Source organism: Echinococcus granulosus, assembly GCF_000524195.1.
Source record: "Echinococcus granulosus chromosome Unknown EG_S00031, whole genome shotgun sequence".
Lineage (NCBI taxonomy): Eukaryota > Metazoa > Platyhelminthes > Cestoda > Cyclophyllidea > Taeniidae > Echinococcus > Echinococcus granulosus.
Window position 1 is genome coordinate 610,253 of NW_020170411.1, and position 24,100 is coordinate 634,352.

The window sequence follows — 24,100 nt, forward strand, 5'->3', positions numbered from 1 at the left end:
ATGTAGGATCCCCAATTACGAACTTAAGCAACCGTTTAAATATTTAATTTGTGTCTGCAGACTTATAATGGGTTACTCATAAAGCATTTCGAATGGTACCTTTGTGCTAATTAGGTTACATTCTTGTATAAAACAAACTAACTATTCTTTTTAGTTATTTTTCAATGCTCACATAACCCCAATAGCTATGCAACATTAGACTGAACATGTAACAAGCCACTCATTTATTTTAATCTTTTTTCCGTCTTAATTTTTGAATTAAATTGATTTAGATGGAAAACGTGCCTAAAGAAGGTCTCAGTAGTAAAAATATTCGGTTTCTGGTTCATCAAATATGAAGTCCTTGTTCGCCTTTTGATCTACTGTTTGAATATGTGATGAAGTGACAAATTTATCCTGTTTTGGAACGCATTAATTTAAGTATAACAATTGAGAGATTTTAAGCAGCTGGAGATGACATCCCCGCAATTGCCTTCTTCAGGTTTTATCTGTAAGTGTACTTGCTGTACATTTGTACTCTCCGCCCATGAAAAGTAACTGCAATTCTCGCAAAAGGCAAGAAAAAAAGCGAGTAAGTGTATAACCTAGGACCACTTAGATCAAGTCGGATTATAATAAAATATTCATAGACCCAAACTTCTAGTAACTACTTACATATGCATTGAGTATCCCAATAAAACGACCAGACTGGGCTTAGATACTTTACTCCTCCGGTTCTGATTTAACTATACGTGTTTTCTTGCTTTTTCAGTGATTTTTCCTTTGGTAACGCAGGCAATTAAGAATTCGCAGGCTGTATTTCCCCTGCGGCTTGGCCCCAGGCTATCCCGGCGGTCTCAGTTCTTCTGTAGGTCAGTAATGCATTTCCTGCAATACTACTGTGACTTCTTACGACTTCGCTACATTGGTAGCAGCGGAAAGGGAACCTGATTTTAACAGACAATTACTCAGATTTCTACTACTGAATGATGAACCCTAGCGTGATGAACGAAGGATGTGCGATGTAAATGGGAGAATATACGATGACCTCCAACAGAAAGGTTGAAAATGACAAAATCCTTCGAGAACTGTCTTAATTCCATTTTCAACAGAAATGCTGTCAGCAGCTGAGGTGGCACTAGCTGTGAACCACCTGAAATGGTTCGTTATCGAACTATCTACGGCACCTACATGAGGAAGCTAACGTAGTGAACACCCTGTACCTCCTCTCTCTCTCTACTAGCGGGATGTAACCTAGATAGATATATGGGTGGGCAGCACTATCATACGAACAAAGTGACAAAGAGGATTGGACTCGAAATCTCTATTAAATGACTCTGCTTTGGGCCGGTGGTCCTACAATTAGCGACGGGCGTACGAAATGGTCTGTACATTCTCCCTTCACAGAATGCATTTCTTAAATAGGGTGAGGCTCTAGATCCGGTCAAAAATCATCCCAGCTGGACACAAATTTAATGACTGCCATGGTTAACTTGTGGGCGTTATTTATGCAGTATTGACTACATTGTGATGACCGACGCAAAAGATTGACCAGTGGGAGTGTGAGAGAAATGCTCAGATGAGAGAGACTAAGTAAATGCTTTGATTTTTTGTTTAGCTTTTCGTTTTGGTTGCGCAAACACTTAGGGGTCCACCCTTGTGCTTTCGCTACCCGGCTTGGCATCCGGGCGATGCCAATAGCCTCTCAGCCCAACTGTAGGTAAGTAATGCATTGTCGCCATAGTACTTTGAGTTCTCTACTTCAAGAAAGTCTGGAGACAATACGGCTTTTTGGATAAATTTGAAATTCTTTTAAGCGGAATCGAAATCGCCACACCTTATACATATATTTTAAGCCACCTCATTACAACCGCTGAGAAATGTGAAAACCGTCCATTCCTTCACCCGTGCTCAATAAGTGGTCTCAAAACCCCCCAGAAGAAGATGCTCCAGTATATTAATTCACATTTAGATATAACTAAATAACCCGAACGAAAACGGCTCCTCGAAGAACTGTGGCACTCAATTGATCTCTTACTCCGACAGACACCAGGCATTAGCAAAGAGCCGAAGCTTGGGAGGCATTTTTACCTATTACCTGCATAACCCACTAATCCTGAGAAGATCGTACGTATTTTGCAGGAAATGGCTATAAGGTTAGGGATTGCAATCTTTACACACTTCCAAAACCCACGCACACAATGCAGTATTTTCCACTATACTAATCCACCTAATTTGAGCCCCAGATCCAAGTGTAGAAATGAGTTAATGAAGATTGTGACAAATTCTCACGGGCTAACATGAAGAAACAAAGCATTTGGAGAAAGCTAAATGAGCTAAGACGGTCTTCGGAGTTTAAAGCAAGATGTTAGAATTTCTGCTTTCATCCTGGCTGTAAAACGATTTTCACCTTATACTAAAAAATTTCATCATTATTTGAGCGTATATAACGGTTGCAACAATGCTTATTACATCTCAAATGGCGATTAAGGAACGTGGCGTAGTATCACCAAACCAAATCGTGATTAAGAATTTTGCTTAGCTTATCAATGAAGTGCAATCAAAAGCAAAAATTGAAATGGATAACGAACTTGCAGCAAATGAGTCATTACTTTCTTAAGTTCTAATTTGATTAATAATACAAAAAAATCTGACTAAAATTAGATTAGACAAAGTGTTGTTGAATAGTATGTGTAGAACCTTTGTAAAAGCATCTATTTTTCTTCGAGTTTCTCTTTTTAGACTTGTTATTTGCCGTATTTGTCTTCTTTTCATCGGAGTTGCTGAGGTCTAGATGTTTTTGAACGCCAATAATCTTGTGACGTGACGTAACCTTGTGTTCCATTTCCTTACAACTATTAATGCAAAATCAAATCAGGCAGCACCCTAAGCCTCCGCCAATATAGTTATTTAATAATACTTGGCAATTAAGATCATAATTTCGAAGATCAATTGATTAGAACTAGTAGAATTTTGTGCAGTCAAAATCGTAATGACTTTGTTTGGAACAAAAAATCAAATTTTCGCACACCGTGCTCAGAAGACTATACGTCTGATATTCGTTTTTTTTCTTCAATTTTAAGTGAAAAATATGCACTTTAACAAATGAAATCTAGCAAAAGTTGGGTATGCTAGATATCTGAACTTGGCACGGATTTGCATTTTGGTAATGTTACGACGATATGAACACTTTGTATCGCCTGGACCTGTACCAACATTTCCTGTATTTAGAAAGTGCATTATTATCCCCATACTTTGTGCTCCTCACCGGCGAACGGGAGTGTAGGCTCTGCCACTGAGTCCAAGTCGATGATATTTAGGTCCAGTTCTTCAATTACCCTTCTATAACTGGTTTAACTCTGCGTTTGATTGCGCAGGTTTGGCAGACTTTGTCTCTAGGCTATGTCGGTAGTCTCAGCTCTTCTGTACGGCAGTAGTACATTTCCTGTCATGCTACAATGCCTTCTATCGACTTTGGGCAGGACTCGGTGAGCTGCTTTGACGATAGGGACAAAGGGACTCGATCCTAAAGATAACTTCCATGGCTTTTATTACTGAAGGCTAAATCTTATCCATACAGATGGAGGACACCTGCTACTGGCGGAAGAATCTATAAATCTATAAATACCCTTTGGAAAAGTTCCTTATAAAGCTGTCTGCGCTACCTATATGAGAACATCAATTGGGTGAACATCTGGTGCCTCCTCCACCTGCCTTTTTGCTATGGAAAAGCCAGATAGATATGGTTGGATAGCACTGAAGTGGGAACGAAGTGGCAGCGAGGCGTGAACATGTAACATTTTCGCTTTTGGGTCAATGCCCTTATAAATAGCGATAAGGACACGAAGTGGAGTCGTTTTAGAACACAATTCAGTATTCAGCAATGCAAGGATAGCTAATTTAACCTTTCCCCATTAAAGTTCCTAAAACAGACAAAACTCCAGGCCCAGTGGATTTGCTGAGATACATCTATGAAGTTGAGATTAAATAGCTTTTTTATTTTAGGCGAATTTAATAACTGGCACGGCTGTTTCATAAACCTTTTTTGGGGGTACCGACTACGTTTTGATAGCAACGCGGGGGTTCGACCAAGAGGTTTGGCAGAGACAATGAGGGGTTATGTATTGCGTAGACAACATAATTTTTATTTGATGAGTGACACCTAAGGCTTAACCATTGCACTTCTGCCCAGCTTAGTGGCCTTTGTACCACAGTGGCAGCAACTCAGCATTTATGTACGTCGGCAATACATTTTGCCATATTATTATATCTTCCTTTAAATTCAGGCAAAACTTAGGGCGCTACATGTAAACTACATTTACGCCACAAGAACATAGCAATTATTTTGATAAGATAAATTTTGTCATTATAAAATCAGCACAATTTTGATAGAGTTAAAATTTATTAAAAGCACTTGTTGGAATGACTACCAAATGCATTAAACTTAAAAAATGTGCTTACAAAGGGCAATATTAGTTTTGCAGCAATTTTGCCTTGCGACTTTCATTCGTCACCTTTGCTTGTTAACTTTTTGCGTCTAAGCTATTTTATCCTTGTGGTTTTGTTTGTACACATGCAACGTGCGCTCGACCTTGGCACAATTTCGCTTATTCTATCTAAAAGGGAGATCCATATGTTGCATTACAAGGTGCCCTGAATCTCGGATTTCCAAACTTTAGTGGAGATGATGTTGCCTTACTTGGCTCTATATATAGTGCCTTTGTTGGCCAGAGACTAAATCACATTAGGCACACTTAGTAGCCCCTGTGAGCAATAATGTAAGAACAGCATAGGGAAATCAACAGACACATCATAATTCGTAATGGAGCTGTAGTTTCTATAGTATCGCTGTTGTTTTGTTCTAAATCGTTTAAAAGTTCTTAGACAACGTTAGTTGGAATTGTCTTCCAGCACCTGCAAGGATAGGAGTAGAAATGTAATGCAGCATGGGAGCAGTATAAGGAGTTTGACCAAGATGCCTCAGCGTTTTGGCATACTACTTTTGTTCTGAGTATGTACTTGTATATGGTTTGGTGCTTGGGGTTTCCCGATTGATTGGTAGAATAATGCCTTGAGGTTTGAGTAAAGCACGATTAGGCGGCTTCCTCTGATAGTGTGTTCGAATCAGGTAAATAAATACATTCTGTGGTTTTTGTAAAAAACAATCTTTGGATACTATTTTTCTTGGCAGGCTACTTTAAAACTTTTGAAGAATGTCGTTCTGATTAGCACCCATGTTTTTGCCTAGAGAGAGGCAGTTCACATCAAATCCACCCCATACACAGTTGCCTCCAAAGATGCCCAAAAATGGAAATCATTGGTTGGTTCTCACGCGTATTTTTACCTACTTAAAAAACTGGTGGAAACTGGTTGCCATGATTTCTCAGTGTGCATGACTTGCACAGTTTTCCCGTTTGATTATATCGGGACACAGAACAGCAGTGCTCCAACTAAGTCCTCTTGTTTTATTTTCTAATGGCGTATTTTGGGTCCTAAACAATTTTGTTGGGTTTCATTTCTCTTAATCATCCAGCATATCAGCAGGTTGTGTTTTGGCTCATTTTGCCTATTAAAACAATAGGTATTCGATATCACCGATTATAACACGCATGGAATATTACAAAAAGTAAAAGACTTTAAATAATGAAGAGTCTATTGACGCACCTAGAATATTTTAAATATGCAAAACAACTTCATGGAATTCGTATTAGAATTCAATGTAGTTTTTTGGTAGTTTTTTTTGTAGTTTTTTCTGTTCAATTGAAGTCGCTTTTTCTTCCTTGTTATATATGGCTCAGTGAATGGACAACTAAAGGTGGCATTTACCTGGCTTTAAACAAAGCGTTGTGACTAAATCACATTGTTACATTATTTCACAAGTTCAGTTGAAAAGTCGGAAGAATGGGATGTAAAACACTTGTCCTTCCAAATGACATCACATCCTTATCAATGCGTTCGGTGCATTAGTTCTCATTTGATTTATTTTATAACAATTCTAGTTAATAAGGTCGTGGAGTCACACTCAGAAATACTTGAGTTTTACATTGCTTTACTCTGAATATTGTGATAAGATCGTGGGACACCTTCAAGCAACAACGAGTCGCTTGCAAAGTATGCTGTCGGTGCAATCCCAGGGATTCCCACCTTTTCGTTTGACGATTGTATCTCACACAAATCGCAAGCGTAAGACTGTAAATAAACTTCCTTAGTAGATCTTAAGATCCTGTAATTGTGCAATGGTTTTATTGTGTTCTAAAGTAAATTCCCGAATTTCGCTTATATTATCAGTTTGCTATTTAGTTGGAATGTAAGGGATACTGTGCTTTGATAAATGGTTAAGCTTTACGTTTAGCCACGACTGCACTTACTTCACCGAAGATCGTACTTCCATTCGGCGGCCTGGCCCTCCGGCAATGGCCTCTTAGCACTTTTGTACATCAGCATTACATTTTCTGCTCTACTACCACGACATCTTACGACTACAGGGAAAGCTTGGAGCCCTGCATTCTCATGATGGAAATTTATTCATATCTGATCGGTTGAAAATGCAATCTGCATCGAATTCTATTTCCAAATTCTTTGCGTTACAAATGGTGATGCTTTAAAAGAAAATACTGGAAGTCAATTGAAAATGGGTAAAATTTTATAACTAAAAGGTATGTATAACAGCTGAAATCCTTTTATTAAAATATACTGCTTGGATTCAGTAACTTGAAAGTTATCATCTTTGAGTTTGATATCTGGCAATGCTTTCCTCAGTGACTCGGACTTAGTGAGCCACAAGAACATTTTCCTTCAGCAATAGAAGTTGAAGGTTGGTGGTCTAAGTGGAAATGGACAATGAAGTAAGACTAATAAAGTCTTTTATTGTTATTCGTAGTGCTGTGTTTTATGCCGAATGTGATGAGCCTTGACCCACACAATCGTGATGCGAAAATTCATTACTGATAACCTCAAGTGTCAATCAATGTCTGTGCCAAATCCAAATTTTACACAAAAAATTATTTATGGCGCTTTCTGACAACTCGTCTCCAGTGTGAGTAGCGCTAATAAAAGTATGATATTTGTATTTTTTGAACCAGTAGAATGCAAATAAAAGTTCATGAAGGATCACATTGTAAACTTAGCCGCCTAAAAGGAATATCAAACCATTGCGACATGTTTTGGCGAAATTTCTAAACTGAAAGATGTCACATATGCATAGGTATATGTAGTAATACGTTGGTTGTTTAACCCTTTGGTTTTGGTAAAAGGTCACTTTGTGTCTTGACTATTGAGCTGGCCTCTGGACCATGCCAGTAGCCATGGCTTCACTGCACGTCGAATCGCAATGCGGAAAATTAGACCTTTTAATTCCTACGAAAATTTCCACTGGCAACTTGTACAAATTTGTCTTCCTAAGTAAAATATAAAATTAATTGCACTGAAACGTTTCATCTTTCGGACAATATCAGATGTGAAGAGCAGCAATAAGAAATGAGAAGTGAGTCGCTAAGAATTTGTGCGTCAGACAAATTTGATAATTTACCTTTCACATCACTCATCCATCTCATAGTTGTTGTTTTGTCTTGTGTAAGAATTGGCTATAAATGTCGATTTGACGGAAATGGCATAACATTTTCAAGTAACAGAAAAACATACCGAAATTATTCAAAATCGTATTGAAGCATTTTCTTGTACGGATAGGACTGTGTACGGTCTATCTTCTTCATTTCTGCTAACCAAAATTGCGCTTATAACCTGTTCTCGCTCTCAGGTAGTATTTGCCATGTCTAACCATCGTAAAGACAGGGATAGTTCAAGGTGGGTAGCGCTAACTTTTCTGTCTCAACTGCTTATCGAGTTTGGCGCTTGCGTAAGAGAATGCATAAAAGTCGCATTATTTAAACTGCATGAGAAATACTGCTTTTAATTCATCACAGGCATTTTCCACTTCATCCAGTTTCTTATTGAAATGCTTGATAGTCTGATTAGGTAATTTTAAAATGATTCATTCTGCTGCCTTGCCAAAGGAGCCAAATTATAACAATAGTTTAATTATGTAATGCAAACTTTTAGTTAAAGCCTTCTGCTCGAGTCTTTTTTAAAAAGTGGTTTCCGTCAAATAAACTCGTACCTGCAGATTGGATCTTAATGGGGAAATTTTATAAAAGCCTTATCTGATTTTGGGTATTGATATTAAATACTTTTATTCAGGAAACAAGACAGCGATAGGCAGGGGATCAGTGTAAGATCCCTTTTTAACTAATGAAACCATGTGTCACTAACATTGGGTGAAACTTTAACCGTACTAACGTGACCTAACTTTATGAATAACAGATCACAGCGGAAAACACCGTGTAAATTCGGTTTAATTGCAGTTCTTTCAGATGGGTGACTTCGTTAATCAAAATGAATACACTGTTCACAGTTCTCTGCTTATCACTGAGTTTCCGCAACCACAAAAATAATTCCTGTGGCCAAGGCTAGGAATAGATCAGTTTAATCAAAATGCGCGGCTGAAGTGGTATGCAATAATGGTATTAAATGTGGTATCATGTCTGCGAATGGCTGTCTCTTGTGTCACCGCCACATTGACTGCAAATGCAATAGCAGCGGCTTAACTGAAATGAATTTTGCACTGGACCTTTTTGGAAAAAGCGGAGAGCGACAGCCAGATTTTCCTCAAACCCTTCTACCAATGCATAAAGCTCCACTGCAGCTATTTAGGCTATCTCTATTTTAAACTTTAGGGAATCTTTATGGCTTATTCATTAATTACTCACGTGCTCAATAATTTATACCGGCGATCGCCTTCTTATCAACTGTTCGAGGCATTTTTACCAATTATTTGGCAAAATTGAAATTCAGAGACAAGGAGCGGATTACTTAACATTTGATGAACAAAGGTAGGACCGTTTACTTCTTCAGTTAATATTGCTGCATAGATTGAGCATTAGTAGAGTTTTAACAAGCACTGTTCACCTGTTAATAGGCGATTTGGAATAATTCGACTGGTCAAAATGTGAAAATAATTGCGTTGCAGTTATGCATTTGACAGCTGTATTTACTAAGCTTCGAGCTACACCAAAAGCGGATCCATCGCACTCGCTCTTTTGCCCTCTTTTCCTTGCTCCAAGAGCAGACCCGTTAAACGAGTTACCAGACAAAAGTTAAAAATCGCATTCGTTATAAAGACTTGGGAATTGGTACATTTTGACGCGTTTAAAAGGAATATTTGACGTTTTTTAAGAATAGTTCGGGTCTCACCACCTTTCACTTTTAAGTAAATGCCTAATTCATTGACTAAGCGTTGCGACTGATTCTCCTGTACTACTTCGAGCAAAAACGTCGACTTTCTGCAAAGGCAATTTATGCAGAGATAGGTACCAAGGGATGCCCTTAATGCTTCACTTCTTTACAGTTGTTCTCTGCTTGTCTGCGTTAGTGACTGGCCGAATCCCACAATATTTCGAGGTAAAGCCATAAGAACGCATTAAAAGTGTTCGATTCTCAGTTGCAAGTATTCGAGTTAAAGATGCTTTGTTTTTTAACTAAAGAAGGATACTCTTTCATTTTTTGCTTGTCTAAAGTGCCTTTAAATAAGAACCTGACTAATGCCTTGGGCCTTATTGCGCAGTCTTCCTGCTGTTGCTGCGCGCACTGTTATTCTGGTTCATGCTGCTCCCCACAGATCGTGTTAATTCACACTCCTTCCTTCCAAAGAAGAAACGACGATCATTCCTCTCTCTGTTAACCTGAAAATATTAAAACGTATCAAAGTCATTCCAGCGCTTCAACTATGTACATCGCAGTCTTTTTATGATGAAAAAGAACAGGTGAATGATATATCAGTGAAGCGACGACCGACTTAGGAATTGAGATGCGTTGTGTATATGCATGTTTCCTAAAACACTCATTTAGCAAGCACTAACGCAAAATCTAAAGCATTTTTGATCAGGCAATAGCGTAAATTTGACATTTAAACAAATTTTAAACGCAGTTTTGGAAACATGTGTATAAAACGCTTGTCACGTAATCATGTTAACATTCTAGGCCTGTTTTTAAGACGATGTGGGTTTGGTAATAAATTAACACAGAGCTTACTAAAGGTTTCGACTTCCATCCATACACTTGATTTTCTGTTTGTGGTTCTATTTGCTTTTTTTTCGGTTCCATTCGAGACCTTTGGATAACAGCACAAAGGCTTTCTAAACAACATATTTATTTTTTTGCTTAACCATCTATATCTCCGACCTGTGAGTCAACATTGGGTTTCTCTGTATAAACAAAAACTAAACAATTGTAATTAGGAAGGCGTTCGTATGTATGTTAATTCGCAACAAACCCTCGCTAAATGGGTTTTGCGTATATCTGGTGTAAAGAGCTTGATGCCTCAACTCCTTTTTAATAGATTCGACCAATATTTTTTCTTGTATCAGGTTCATTCTCTGCGGCTTTTCAGTTTTGGAACCCATATCCAAAATCGTAGCCTGTTGGTAACTATAATAACTCTATGTATAAACTAAACGTGATCAAATAAAACAAAAAAATTTTAATTATTACGGACTATTAAAATTTGTAAAAAGAATGGAACTCCTTATTATTTGCATCTTTTAAGTTGTGCTATTTAAGTTGTGTATGCTCTTGCACACTAACAATAGAATTTCAACGAAATTCTTATACTCAGAATACATAAAAAGAATAAATTTTCAAATTAGCAAGACGTTGATTTTTTACCACTAAGTTTTAACACGCGGTCTGCATTTTTCAGCGCTTCATATCCTGCGTTAACGAGATGTTTACCGTACCAGTTTTGAGCAAGAATCAATGTTACTCTATCAGAGGAATGGAAAACGTTGTCTTTAGCCAAAGGACTAGATAGACGAGCTAAAGTGTAGATTATGAAGCTTAAAAAGCTTGCACAGTCAAGTTTGTAGTTAGACATACTATCACCATTACATAGGCCTTATGTCTTGAGCAGCATCCCTTGTTCCCTGCTGATATTTCTGGATCAACCGTCTCAAAGTTGTTGATGTTATAAGAACAATCAATGAGCTAGCAACGGCTGTAAACAAAAGTCTATTTAGGGTAAAAGAAATCTGATCCCTTCAAGCATTAATGTGATCACACTTTATCTGAGACGTTGTCCTAATTGTAAACTACTTCGAAGCATAAAAATTTACGAAATGGCATTGCTCTAAGGCATGTTTAAAAACCAGCTCAATTAGAGCTACTTCTGCACTTCTTCTTATTGTCAGATTTTTTCTGCCTATTGCTCCCAGCTGTCCATACGCGTTAAACTTAATTCATAAAGGTGCGAATTTGGCACCGCTTTTTACGTTACATAGTTGCATAGGCATCCTAAAAGGCCCTAATGTGGAAGTTTCACAACTAGCAGCCTTCTTGCGGAAATTTAAAACTGAGATTGTCGTTACATTAATCCACTCTTCGACATTTTATTGAAAATTATCGCAGATATGGCCATCTGGTGCGGACGCCCAAACCCTACTTCCCTGTCATTTTTAATGTGCTTTCCAGTCTTTACGAGACTGTACCAGAAGGTACTGGTACCGCAAACTGTTTATAATTGCCGTACAAGTGGTCTAATGGAGTCTATCTAAAAGTTTGGTAGGCCATGATACGGAAGAGATCACGTATCTAAATATATTTAAACAACAAGTCGATACACCCTGATGAGCTTGTTGTAGTTGATAAGTATCATTGAAAAATTCGTAACTGTGAGCTCACTTTGGGATCATGCATTCGAGTAATTTTTCATAGCTCTACGTCGTTTTCAAGCTGTTGGTATCGTGTTGAAGAATTGATGCTGTTAAATTCCACATTGCATACTTCAACCAATTCTACAAATATTTAAGTGTTGTCCATATCTCCGTCTAATGGTATTAGTAATTGACAATGCATATTTTACAATGAATCCATGTGCTTTTGTCGCTTGTTTAACTTCTCCTCGAAGTAAAACTAATGTAGTTGTTCAAATTTTTTCGGGAGGGACACTGAAATGGGGTAGGATACCGTTGTGATGTTTGTTATGTTGCTGGTATTTGTTTGTATTTCTGCTTGATCCCTATTGCTTTGAAGTGTGTTCTTCTTGACTATATGTCCTCGTTTTTCTCGACGCTTCATGCCAATTTCGTGTAGTTTTCCTATCAAATATACCTTTGTTGGTTAGTTTAAGTGTTGCTTCTTTCTACTGGCGCATGTCTTTTTGACGTCCACGGGTGATAACACAGCACGGCTTGTGTTTATTTTGTTCTCAAAAATCATGATACATTATAGTGAACGACCAGTGGCCACAGCCAAAGCGCATGTAATGCTCTACGATACGAAAACAAGTAGCTGGAATTATAGTGGAAATTCGCAAAGTCTTGCAAAAGTGCAGCTTTACTTCAATTCGCAAACAAATGCATATCGCGTTGTTGGATGGAGTCTTCAGGATCGCGAGGTGCAACTTTGGCTCGTTTATTATTTCCTATGCTTACCAATTTACCTATATTTCTAGAATATCGTTGTTTTATCGTTTTTTTTCCCATTTAACCTACCGTAGATGTTATTTTTAGCTTTCTCTTAATTCCTGTTTTCATTCTGTTGCTCTCGTGTGAACCCTGTTTGGTGTACTGCTCTAGACTTATCAAGTATGGCCTGTCTCCATGTTACTGTAGCTTAATTGACGTTATGCTTTTGCATAACTTGTCTATTCTTGGAAATCCTACCTGCGTTCCCTCCACCGAGACTTTCTTATTGTTTACGCTTCGTATACAGTTATTGAGCATATCGTTTATGCATTTGTCGATTTTTCATTTTTTTAACGCGCTTACTTTATTTTGAAGGTCGTTATTAATTGTTCAATACCACGAGGACTAAATTATCACAAAGCCCGTCCGAATTTCCACCAATGGCGCGACGCTAAACAACATGTATACGGCCTGAGTTTTGCCTCCTTAGACGAGGCAGAAGCTTTTGCTGCAGCTGTCGAAGCTGCTCTTGAACAACTAGCTGCTCTTAAACGCCAGCAATCTAGTTCGCAACCACAGGAGCTGCAGCCATTGAGGCAGCAGCCCACTGGTAACGGTCCCACGATCACAAACCACCAGTTCCAGTATCAAACTCAGTCGCAACAACAATTATCACAGTATCGGGAACAGCAATCCCAGTATGACCAGTCCAATTATGCAGAATCGGGTCGTACAAAAAGGGTAGGTCTTTTAAAGTCAGGCCGATTCTCGTAATCTAAGTCTTTGTTCGTCTGTTAATTTTTCCGTCTGTAGTAATCGGTGATTTGATAATTGAAATTTCATTTCTTACTTGTGAAACAGAATTACCTTAACACGATTTGATTTTTCTTCAGGAAGAAGTGGAGCCCCCTGGCTATGCGGGTGTACCCATTCAGCAGAAGGCCATTCCCGCTAACAACTCTGTCAACAATCGTGGAGAGTATGCGATGCCGAACATTGCCCAATCCCAGCAGCAACAACTGGCACCTCTCTCATCCCAGTCAGATTTGAATGGCGGCGGTGGTTATCGAGCGCCCTCGATACTAAGCGATTCGGGAAGATCTGTCAACGGCTCAATTGGGAACGGCAGTGTGGATGGACGGTTGGTTCTAGTACAGATGTATCAATGAAGTGCTCGTTCGACAAAAATTGAGTTATGCCATCAGTATTGCCGTAAAACATGGGATGCTATACTAAAATATTGTATGTGTCATTTCAATTTTTAGACCACAGATAGCTAAATTTGCGGTGCTATTTTTCCATCTATGTTCCTCTTTTGGAAGTCTAACTTGACATACTCATCTCATTTGGATTCAGGAATTTCTTCTGGGCTAGTGTAATGGAAAGCGTTCTATGATGTTGGGCTTTTATTTCTTCCATGCGTTGCTAAATTGAACCAACTACAGATTTCGTTGTTCCTATTGTCCTGCTGCCGAAAACCGGCTCTCAGTATATGCATTAACACGAGTGCTGTAGTGGTGTGAAGGTGATAAGGCGCGGCCGCAAGATGTCGGGATTGGTCAATCATAAAACCACTAGTTTTTTATTCTGGTCCAATTATTTACTTGTTCCATAACTCCCATTTCCTGGTTGTCTGTGCGATCAAATTAATCTGTGTAGCCAAATGCAACATTGTGGTTCAAATGCTTATAGGTAGGTGAGAGATAACTGTTTCACATTACAGATATCAGTCTTCCTCGGATGATAGTGTAAAAGGCCTCATTGGTCGAATGCCCAATGCTCCTTCATTGGCCGCAAGCAATTGTTCAACTCCATCTACTTCCGGTCTCGCTTCTTCTCCCAGTAAAGGTAATTGGAACTCATTTTGCCAACGCACCTTGATCATTGGATCATTTGCGCCGTCATATGTTTCTGCTACTCCAAGGAAGTTTTTGTCGAAGTTCATTGATTGACATGTCTGTATGGTCATTAACGATCTCTTGGTATTCATTTCGATGGTGTGCACGTATTTTAGTAGCTTCTCAAGTGTTATCAAATCTAAGCCACTTAAGCATCTGGTCAAAAACTACGCCAAATGAGTCATCACATTTGACGCGGAAAATCTTAGCTCGGGCTGCTCTCTATTGCCATTACCAACTCTATCTGAGGTATCGCGGTTTCATTTCTGGACTTTTATATGTCCTATTGAGGGTCGGTGATCTTGACACTTGATTCGACTCATACAGGCATTTTTTTTTTTGCTTCACCTCATTACTTTTTGATCTTTTGACCTCCACCGCTGACTCATGCCAGGTTGTCAGGACACTGACAACCACACCCTGGCCTATGACCCAACCAAAAATTCTGCCTTGAAATTTCTGTTCTCATTCGCCTTGAAGCTTCGTTATACCAAGGTTGGCCTCATATTGGATTACAAATTCTCAATATGGAACTATGTCGCGCTTCCAGAATCGTTTGTCTGTCACGTTGGAGTTCTGGTTTCATATCCACTTTTGATGACAGCGTCATCAATTTCAAAAAGCTGTCATCTTTTCTAGATAATGGGAAAGTCACTCCTAGATAGAGCTGAAAACAATGCATCTAAGGCAATACTTCGAAATTATCTGCACTTGCTATGATTATTTGCTAACTCTTGGGTGACATTGTGGTAGTAGTGTTCATTCTTCTTCCGCATTGTTACTCTGCGCCAAAGCTGAGAGCGTAGTCTTCGTAGTTCCTTTTTTGAGCTGGTTTATGGTTATATGCATTCGTATTGGTATTTCCACATCGTCACGCTTTTGACCACCCAAATCGTAAATCTTTTATTTCAGGAATTTTTTTTTTGTTAAGGAAGTTTTGGGTCAGATTATAATGTCCCACTCCCCGTTATTTTATGAAGGGGTGTGAAATTTTGTTATGGTTTGTGTCGCTGCTTTCGAAAAGAAGCGAAGTATCTTTAACACAATTGAACTTTTATAGACACTGGTTCATGTGTATGATGTGGTTCCAGTCTGGTATTTCCGTTTAGGCAAGCGTCGAAGGACACTATAGTGGGTCGTTTGTGTAATACAAACTTTTGTGAAGCTTCCATCCTCGCATTTACCTTTTTAGTATGCTCCTTATCGTCTTGGGTTAGATTTGATGCTTCAAAGATTCTGAAGACGCTATCATATTCTATTTCTCGTCTCCTTTACAGATCCGATTTCGCTTTTCTGATATTTGGTATTTTCTCCTTTTTCTCATTATTTCTGAAGAGTCTTCATCAAGTCTATCGTTTACTCAATGCACCGAAATAAATACCCTTCCCATTTTATGTAACGCAACGATAATAGCATTATTCGAACTTAAGGCCCCTTCATGGCACCAGTTATGTTTATATATTCCGTGGTTGCGTTTTATGGGCCGCTTCTGTATAGTTTGGGTTGTTTTCGAGCGGACTCTAACTTTACCATGATTTTGCAGCCATCCTTTGTTGGCACTTTGACTACCCTCTATGTATAGCTTCTAACGCTGTTTGCAAACCTCACGCTAAGTCCAATAAAACACCCATTGCGAGGAGTCTCAACGAACTTTCTTTAACTTTGATGTCAGAATGTGGTGTTTTAAAGTAGTAGTGGTTTCGGTATTTGCTTTTTAGTCGACATAAGATGGGATTTTTGTCACTATTGTGTTTGTTCCGGCCATTTGCTCGATCGCTTTACTTCGGTAAATGATTGCTTCATTCCAGTCACTGGCCTCAGTTGCCTGGGTGTATTAGCATCATCGATCCCCAAATTGCGCAATATTACTTCCTTGTCATAGATAGGGGTGGACAGTCCATATCAACCCTAGAAGTACGCTCTAAAATCTTTCAATTCTGTCATCCCTGCTTGATTTCTTCCATTGATTGTAGCTTATTTGGCTTATGTCTTCTGACGTGGTTGTGTTTGAGTTAATTAGTTAGCAATGCTCATTTGTGGTCTATGGATAATTCCCAATCAAATCTAATCGACTCATCTTGCCTTCAAATCAAGAAAATGTCGTCCTATTGCTGTTATTCTCTTTAAATATAAATACGCAAAGAGCATTTACCCTGTTAGGTGGTGGATTTTTACCACTTATTGTGCACCATACTTTTGATATGAGCTTTTCGGAAAAGTTGTACCTGTATCTCAAAAACTCATTGAATTTACCTCTTAACTAGCCTTTTCCAACGTGGGCTATATCTACTGCCTGTCCGTCTTCCATATATCTCAAATGTACTTTAAAGTACAATGCGCGATATTTATGCCACCAGCTTTGTTGACGCAATTTTTTCATCCCGCAAAACGTGAGCTAGATGTCTGTTTAACCGCAGTTATTCTGCCACTCATGCCCTAGCCGCATCACTATCACTCGCCAACGGGCTTAAGGTATTCCCGTCACACCGCTTACAGGTCATTATTGGCGTGTTGATGCAGGCGGACGTGACTCACTCATCCCATACGGCCGTCTGTAGGAAAATTGCAAGTTGCGAATGTGTATGTACCTTCGTCCGTTGATAATTTCCAAACAAGTTCTCTCTTTCTCTTCATCGACTTTGAATTCACTATCATGCCAACTCTTCACGCATGCAGTTAACCTCGTCTTTGTATATTGCTCCTACGGTGTATACCTTGGATCCTCTCTGACAGTGGAGGACAGTTATTCCCACTGCTTAATATTCTAAGGTTTATTGTTTGTACTTCCTTGACTCTTCCACTGCTCACAACATTTTCCTTGTGCAATTTAAAGTGCTTCTGGTGGACAATTTTTTTCTTCGCCTTTAGCCAACACTTGTTAGGATTCCTAATGCTACATGGCATTCTTAACGAGGACAGTTGCACAGCGTTGTCTTTATTCTTTTTGGTCAAATTAACCATTATCTCATTCGAGTTGTTTTGCTTTTGGTGATTATTATTTATGGAATCCATCTATTTGTTGCCTTCTGTTATTAGCTAGACTTCATGTTTCACTGATTTCATTGTCCACTAGAAGGCATTGCTTTGTCTTGGTTCATTAGTGTAGTACTTTGCAGTTGACCATTACACGTTCCACTTTTGCTGCATAAACCTGCTTTTGGCCTTTACTTATTCCCTTTCATTATAGCTATAATTTTATTTCGTGAAATAAACTGCATTGCATCACTGCGTTTCGGTGTATGGTCAATATCCTTTCTTCTGTTATCGTTTTTCACAAAATGATCTACTCCTACTTAGATTTATTGTAGGTTTTTTTATTTTGTGTTAGGCAAGTCATTTTGTGATTTGTTTTTATTCCACTTCACTCTTGTTTCAATATTGTTCAGCTTGCTTTAGTGAGGGTTCGATAGCATTAAAGGCCTGGGTGGTGTTTCTAACCATTGTTTAGCAATTTACTCACTTTGAAGAAGAACCTCGTCCGTAAGAAGTACTCAAGAGTGTGTAGCTGTTCCAGTGATTATATTTGCGCCACTTCGCGTGCTGTTAATTTGCATTTTCATCGCACGTTTGTTCGTAGCGTTAATTTAGTGCTCATACGAAAGAAGTGGAGTTATGAGCAAGAAGTAACATTTTCCAGTGCACTTTTGTGTGTCCAGATAATTTGGATTTTACAATGAAATCTTGCCTAATTCTAAATCATAAATTTTATTCGTGCAATCGTGCATCTGTACAATTTTAAAAACTACCGCAAGTGATTTTCACATCTCTCATCTGTCTACCAACTTTTTTGCCATAAACCTTGCCTTCTCTTCGGCGACTAGTTTGTATGCGCGTTCGGTACAGCACTGGAAGGAAAAATCGGGTCAAGTACTTATGGATTAACTTTCCTAACCTTTTTTTCTGTCCTAGTGAAGCCATTAGGAACAAAAATTCTTAGATTTGCCTTTCCTACCTTTATAGTGACTCAGAAGTTTGTGAAATTTCCGGGTTTATCTCTAGCTACCCTCTAATTTATATATTTTACTTCATTGATATATTCAGGGTGATTTGCTAGACCTTGCTCGTGCTTTGTGGGAAATTTTTACAAGCTAATGGATCACTTCGGGCAGCTTGATCATCTGTTTGTAACCGAGCATATGCATAAGTAATCCTCTACATCACTGAAATTGCAAAAATATCTGCTTTCTGGACGTGGAAACCTTTACATCCTCCTGAGCGGAAAGAGGAAGGCCACCATGTCTACCTTTTTGCCACCTAGTTTTTGTCTACTATTAGTCATTAGTTTGTTATTTCCTAAGACCTTTTAAACTTGAACGTATTTTTTAACCCTACTTTTCTGTTGCTTGTAGTTGTTTTGGTACTGCAGAGCAATGTAGTCTTAGAATTTCGGAAGCATGAATTGCAATCCGCTTTTGTCGTTGTTGGAACCGTCTTCTCAGTAGAGTCATTCTATCACCTAGGCTCCCTGCATTATGCTCCTCCAACGCCTCCACCGCCACCGACGATATCTGCAGCTCCCCCTGCCCCGCCACCGCCTCCTCCGCCAGCTTCACCGGCACCTCCACCACCCGCTCCGACTGCCCCGCCTGCTCCTCCGCCGCCTCCTCCACCACCGCCTCCTCCACCACCACCGGCTCCTGTTTCCTCGGTCCTTGGCGATCGCAAGTTCTCGGCTCCGGCCCCCTCCACTCTTTCCCTCGGCACGATAGCCAACGACAGTGATGAACCTGACTCAGCCAACCAGAGTTGGTTAGCCACTCAACTGCGTCAGGCCAAGCAGATGCGTCTGCGAAAACAGCAGGAGAAGCAGGAGGGCGGTGGTTGCGTCAATTCGACCACCGGAAGCGGTGGAATTCATGCGGTGGCGAGTGCTGGAACACTGAGTCGAGCTCAGGGGGCTGACATGATGTCTGATTTACAGAGGGTGCTGGCGGCTCGTAGACGTGCTCGTGAGGGCGACGTATGTTCTGCCCCGATGACATGAATAATTAATGTCGATTTATCCTGGGCCCCCTCATCGTGTAATACAGTGACATGTTTAGCTCCACCTTGTCTTCAGCTTACCACATGTAATCTTGCGACCGCTGCCTAATGTCGTTTCCTTTCGTGACCCCGGTTTCGAACATGTAAACAAAACTACCTCGGTAGATGAGAGGATTTATGCGTATTTGTTTGTTATGCTCTACCGTTTGTGCATATTTCGGCTTTGTGGGGTTTTATTTGTTACGCCGCTTTCTTTTTGCTTTCACTCTTGTTAATGACGTTAAAATTTCCCAGTCACTCTGGAGTAGCAATTTTTAATGGCTCTCTTGTGTTATTTTGGCTTTATACTAGAAATAGTCTTATTGGTCGAGCTCTCAATGTATTTGTGCTACCTAGAATTAAACTTGAAAGTGTTCTACACTGTTTTTGGTACTGCAATTCCTAAACGTTGTGACGGGAATGGTGTCACTGAACTGCCCTTGCTTTTGCTGACCGAATGCAGGATTTTGTAACTAACGTGGATCTCACCTTCAATTTTATAACGTCATTTTGATCGATAACAACCCGTAGGTCTGCTCGCGCTATTCGTTCTCTATTTCGTATTCTTCAGTTGTTTGACAAATGTAAATTTGTTGAAACTTGCTTGCTTGTTCAGGGTCATCTGTACCATAAATGTGTAATTTTGTGAATCGCAGTAGTACTTTAATCGATTTAGAGGTCATCTCAATTCCTCGAAATTGCTGTTCTGAATGAATTACATTCACTGTGGTTTACCCCGCTGCATGAATTTTAATTTGAATCGTCGCTTACGTTCAAATTAACAAACTCTTTTATCTTGAGCTCCGTTGCAAGTTTTTTTCCCATTGTCATGACAAGGGAGTGTGTCTTTCCTTTAGTATGACTGGGCTCATTCTATTCAATCGTTTCGCATCTTTTATCAGTCCACTTCGCCAGAGCTCAAACTTATCTTCACATAATTATGCGGCTGTATTAAGCAATCTACCTTTTTTGTGTTAAATTGCTCTAATTGTTGGATGGACAGTTTAGCAAACTTCAAAGTATTCTTTTTATCATAGTTGATCAGCAGCTTTCACAAACCAAATGGAGTTTCGGCTCACTTAATTCACCTGATATTGTCTGCATCTGCACTTGTTTTTTATCGTCTCCATCACCGTCAAAGCAGCTCTCGTTATGGTTGCTTGCCAAAAGATACTCATTCCTGTCATTTTTGCCTTTTGAACTGCATTTTTGAAATCTAACATATTCCCATGGTCATAAACTTGGTTTTTATATGTGTGAATCTTCTCATTCCAAAATAACCGGTTGTTGCGGACTGTGAATGCAATGCTTAAATGATGACTTCTTGTTATTTCCCAGCATAGGCAATTTGGAATAATAAAAGGGAAGCACATTGGATTTTTTTGCTCTCTAGTATTACCGGACTGATAAACCGTGCTTTTCAGACATAAAATTTACTTGTTTTGGTCATCTCGTTATGTGAAGCCGACTTGTTAGACGGGCAAGTCGTTTACTTATTCCCTTTCATTCAGAACGATAATGCTGATGGGGTCGCCGCGGATTCCGCCAACGGTGTTTCAGCTTTGTGTGGATCCGCGAACACCGCGGAGAGTGGGCATTCACGTCGACCTTCGCAATCCATCAATAACAGTGGCAGCGGCAATGCCGCGCTCACCTTTGCTGTACCCACCGCGCCTGCCCCCACATCAAACTATGCCACCATGTAGGTTAGAGTGTCCAATCCCCTGTGTGGTTTTTCATTGTCTACCATTTTTGTTCGCCGTGTTCTGCAAGTAAGGAGTATGGTAATTGGCAAAGTTCGTTAACCAGTGGGGACATTATTTCGGGTGCACTTCTGTTTCAACATAATTGTATAATTTGGCGATAGTAGTTACGTTTAAATCTGATTCATTTGGTCTCTTTCAGTTACTTACGTCTACTCTACTATTTGTCACATTGTTTCACCGAAATCGGGTGAATCCGTCAAAAATCGCCTTTAAGTAACAAATGCTTGGGGTTATTTTTTTTTTCCATTTAGTCTGCAGCTGTTGTTGTTATCCTCTGTTCTTTTTATTTTAAGCAGCCAAAATTCAGTGGGGTATTGTTTTAATTTCAGTCGGAAGAATTCAGTGTCTTCTGCTAACAATGTCGATACTAATCAGCCTGTCACACGTGCTGATTTAGAGGTTCTGAAACGGGAAATTCTTCTCGAATTTCGAAAAGAAATGAAGGCACTGAAAAATGACATTCTTTCGGGTAGGTTGACTTCATTTTATTGTCTTTCGACAGTTCCTCATTAGTTTTTTATCACATTTAGTAGGAGCTATTACTTGGTCAGGTTATGCACTTTAACTTGCCCATGTTTCCCCGAGTCAATGGTTCATTGTCTAGTGTATCGTAAATATTTGGCTTCCAATGTTTCTCCCCTTGCTTCAAGGGAATCTTTAATGTGCAAATTCATAAAATCGTTTTGTTGGTCAATTCCTGTTTGATTTTGGCCCTACTTTTAAACATTTTCTGCAATATTTAGGTTTTCGTGGCTTGTTTTTACCCGTCCAAGACGTTGGAGGTGCTGAATTTCCAATCTGTTGACATCTTGAGGAATGCCTTGAATTTGTTAAGGCTTTTGGTCTGAGTACTAGTTTCTTGAGTCGGCGCATCTTCGCTTCAACACAATTTTTACGTCCTTTGTATCTTCACCTCAATGGTATTGGTCTGGTTCTCTTTTAATGTTATTCATTTATTTTGTATAAGTTGCTCCATGCTTCAAGGTGTTAGTTGCATTTACTTAATGGGGTTTTGAACCACTTCTCAACTGCTTCTAAGTTGGCAGGTGATGTTGGTGCCGTAGGATTTATTTGTGCCTCAGAGGCAACTGGCCACGGTGCTTAGTTCCTTGCTTATCTAGCCACCACTCCGACGCTAAAAGTACTGTTGCGACTTTGGTGTACGATGGATAGAGTTTGTCAACGCCATTTTCTACCTAAAATGCTTAGCTTTGGGGCGATATTGCATTTTTAGAGGGGGGTGTTCAATGTGGACTCACCCTCTAAACACCTCAAGTTTGCACACGGATTGGTGGAGTTGCATTGTCTGACACCAGACGCATACCCTGATTGCTCATCTGATGATTCACTGCAGTCTGGTCCATTGTGCGATTCTTACCCACGGGCCGCATCGTTTACTTGCTCACGCGCTGACCGGACCGCTTGGAAGCGCAAGCAAATCGCCCTTCCTATCACGATTTCCTCTTCCGCTTAGTGGGTGGGATCTCATTTTTGGAAAGCGATTGACTTGTCTGAAACTGCCACTTCTGCTGTCCTGCGTTTTTGGCAGGCTGATCTCTTTTTGCTCAGTCAACTTTATTTTATTTAAGTGGTGCAATTAGTCTTTTGAGTCAGGATTCCAGTTCATAGCACGTCTGATTCACTTTTACCGCCCACTGTGGGATATTTATCCGCACTGTCTATTGGGCTGATAACTTTGTCAGCGTCTCAGCGAATCATAGTGACAGTTCCAGCCAATTTCCGTTTCATGCTCCTGATTTGACCTCACTTTGGCACTCGTTTTCACTAAATCATTTTTTGGAAAGCCTCGTATTTTTCTCGTAAGAGTTTATCAGGAATCTAGTCTTCCCATTAGTCCCACTAAAAGGTTGGTTTGACGTACTTTGTAGCTATCGATCACGCTGACAGGTGATTTGGCTCAGGCAAGGCGACATTTAGTGTGAATTGAACTCCCTTCCCCTTGCACAGATAATTGTCCCCAAGTGTATTTTCTCCATCCCACAGCGGCGTGCAGCGCGCCTAGGTATTCCTGAGTTCGGCGGTCTGCGAGAAGCTGCTAGCACATGTTTGCTTGTCCGCTCTCTGCCCTTAAATCCTAGCGTCCCCATCCCCTCTATGCTGACGCTTGCGTGCGTTCGTGCCTGTGCGCGCTCCTCCGTCACGTGCGTCGCGTGTCGAGGCCTTCACTGACGTCAGTCAATGGCCTCATTCGTATGTCCATTGGCTACCTCGGCATCACCATTTGACCAGACTTTCGCACTCTTCTATTTGGCGACGAATATGTGCAGGCTTTTGTGGCCAAGGGCTGTGCTGACTTCGGATATTTGGGACTCACGTAATACCTAATTCTTCTGTTTCTGTCTCCTGTCAGCTCTGCGTCTACCGACCAATTGATGTGTGCATCCGAACACATCCACTTGCCGGCTTCTCCCGCGCCATCTGTTCCCGTGTCAGGAGAGCTCTGCATTCCTCCACATTGAAGAAGTGGGTAGCGGTAACGTCCCGATTCCCATTCTCGCCGCCGCCTCGCATAACCGCCATCCCCCTTCCCTCCGCTGACCCGTCTTTCGTCGTACCCCCGAGAAGACGATGCATTTTCCCGTCTCTCCTTCGTCGCCCATTAACGCTATTTTGTTCTTGCAAGTTGATGCAAACAAGTTTTCGCTGATCTTTTGACGTCGTCTGTTCGTGCGTGTGTATTCGGCTTGTACGTCTGTCCTCATCAGTGCCCACGCACAACCCCGTTCTGTTCGCTTATTCAATCCTACTTTCTCCCATACTCTCCATGCACATCTCAATCCCAAACAAGCACACACGCTGTCTGGTGTTTACAAACATCATCAACTTACATCTCCAAGGCTTGTAATTAAATGTTAACTTGAAATTGAAATGGGTCGCTCATCGACTAAACGCAAGCACTTGGATTGACCCCTCCTAGTTGGTGTCCGTCGCTTCTACTTGTAATTATTGAGTAGCGCAA

The 24,100-nt window shown here is 40.1% G+C and overlaps 1 protein-coding gene across 1 annotated transcript; it reads left to right on the forward strand. All coding sequences in view use genetic code 11, as the record gives it.

Moving 5' to 3' along the window:
• Positions 1-11,438: 11,438 nt before the first annotated feature.
• EGR_04789 (Protein enabled) lies at positions 11,439-23,679 on the forward strand (the record flags this gene model as incomplete). The annotated part of the gene is made up of 9 exons (XM_024494038.1): positions 11,439-11,449; positions 12,259-12,424; positions 12,810-13,175; positions 13,328-13,575; positions 14,158-14,282; positions 18,793-19,292; positions 20,866-21,056; positions 21,450-21,589; positions 23,603-23,679. The coding sequence occupies 9 exons, from the start codon at positions 11,439-11,441 to the stop codon at positions 23,677-23,679; spliced, it is 1,824 nt and encodes a 607-aa protein (XP_024351603.1).
• Between the last annotated feature and the right edge of the window lie 421 nt (positions 23,680-24,100).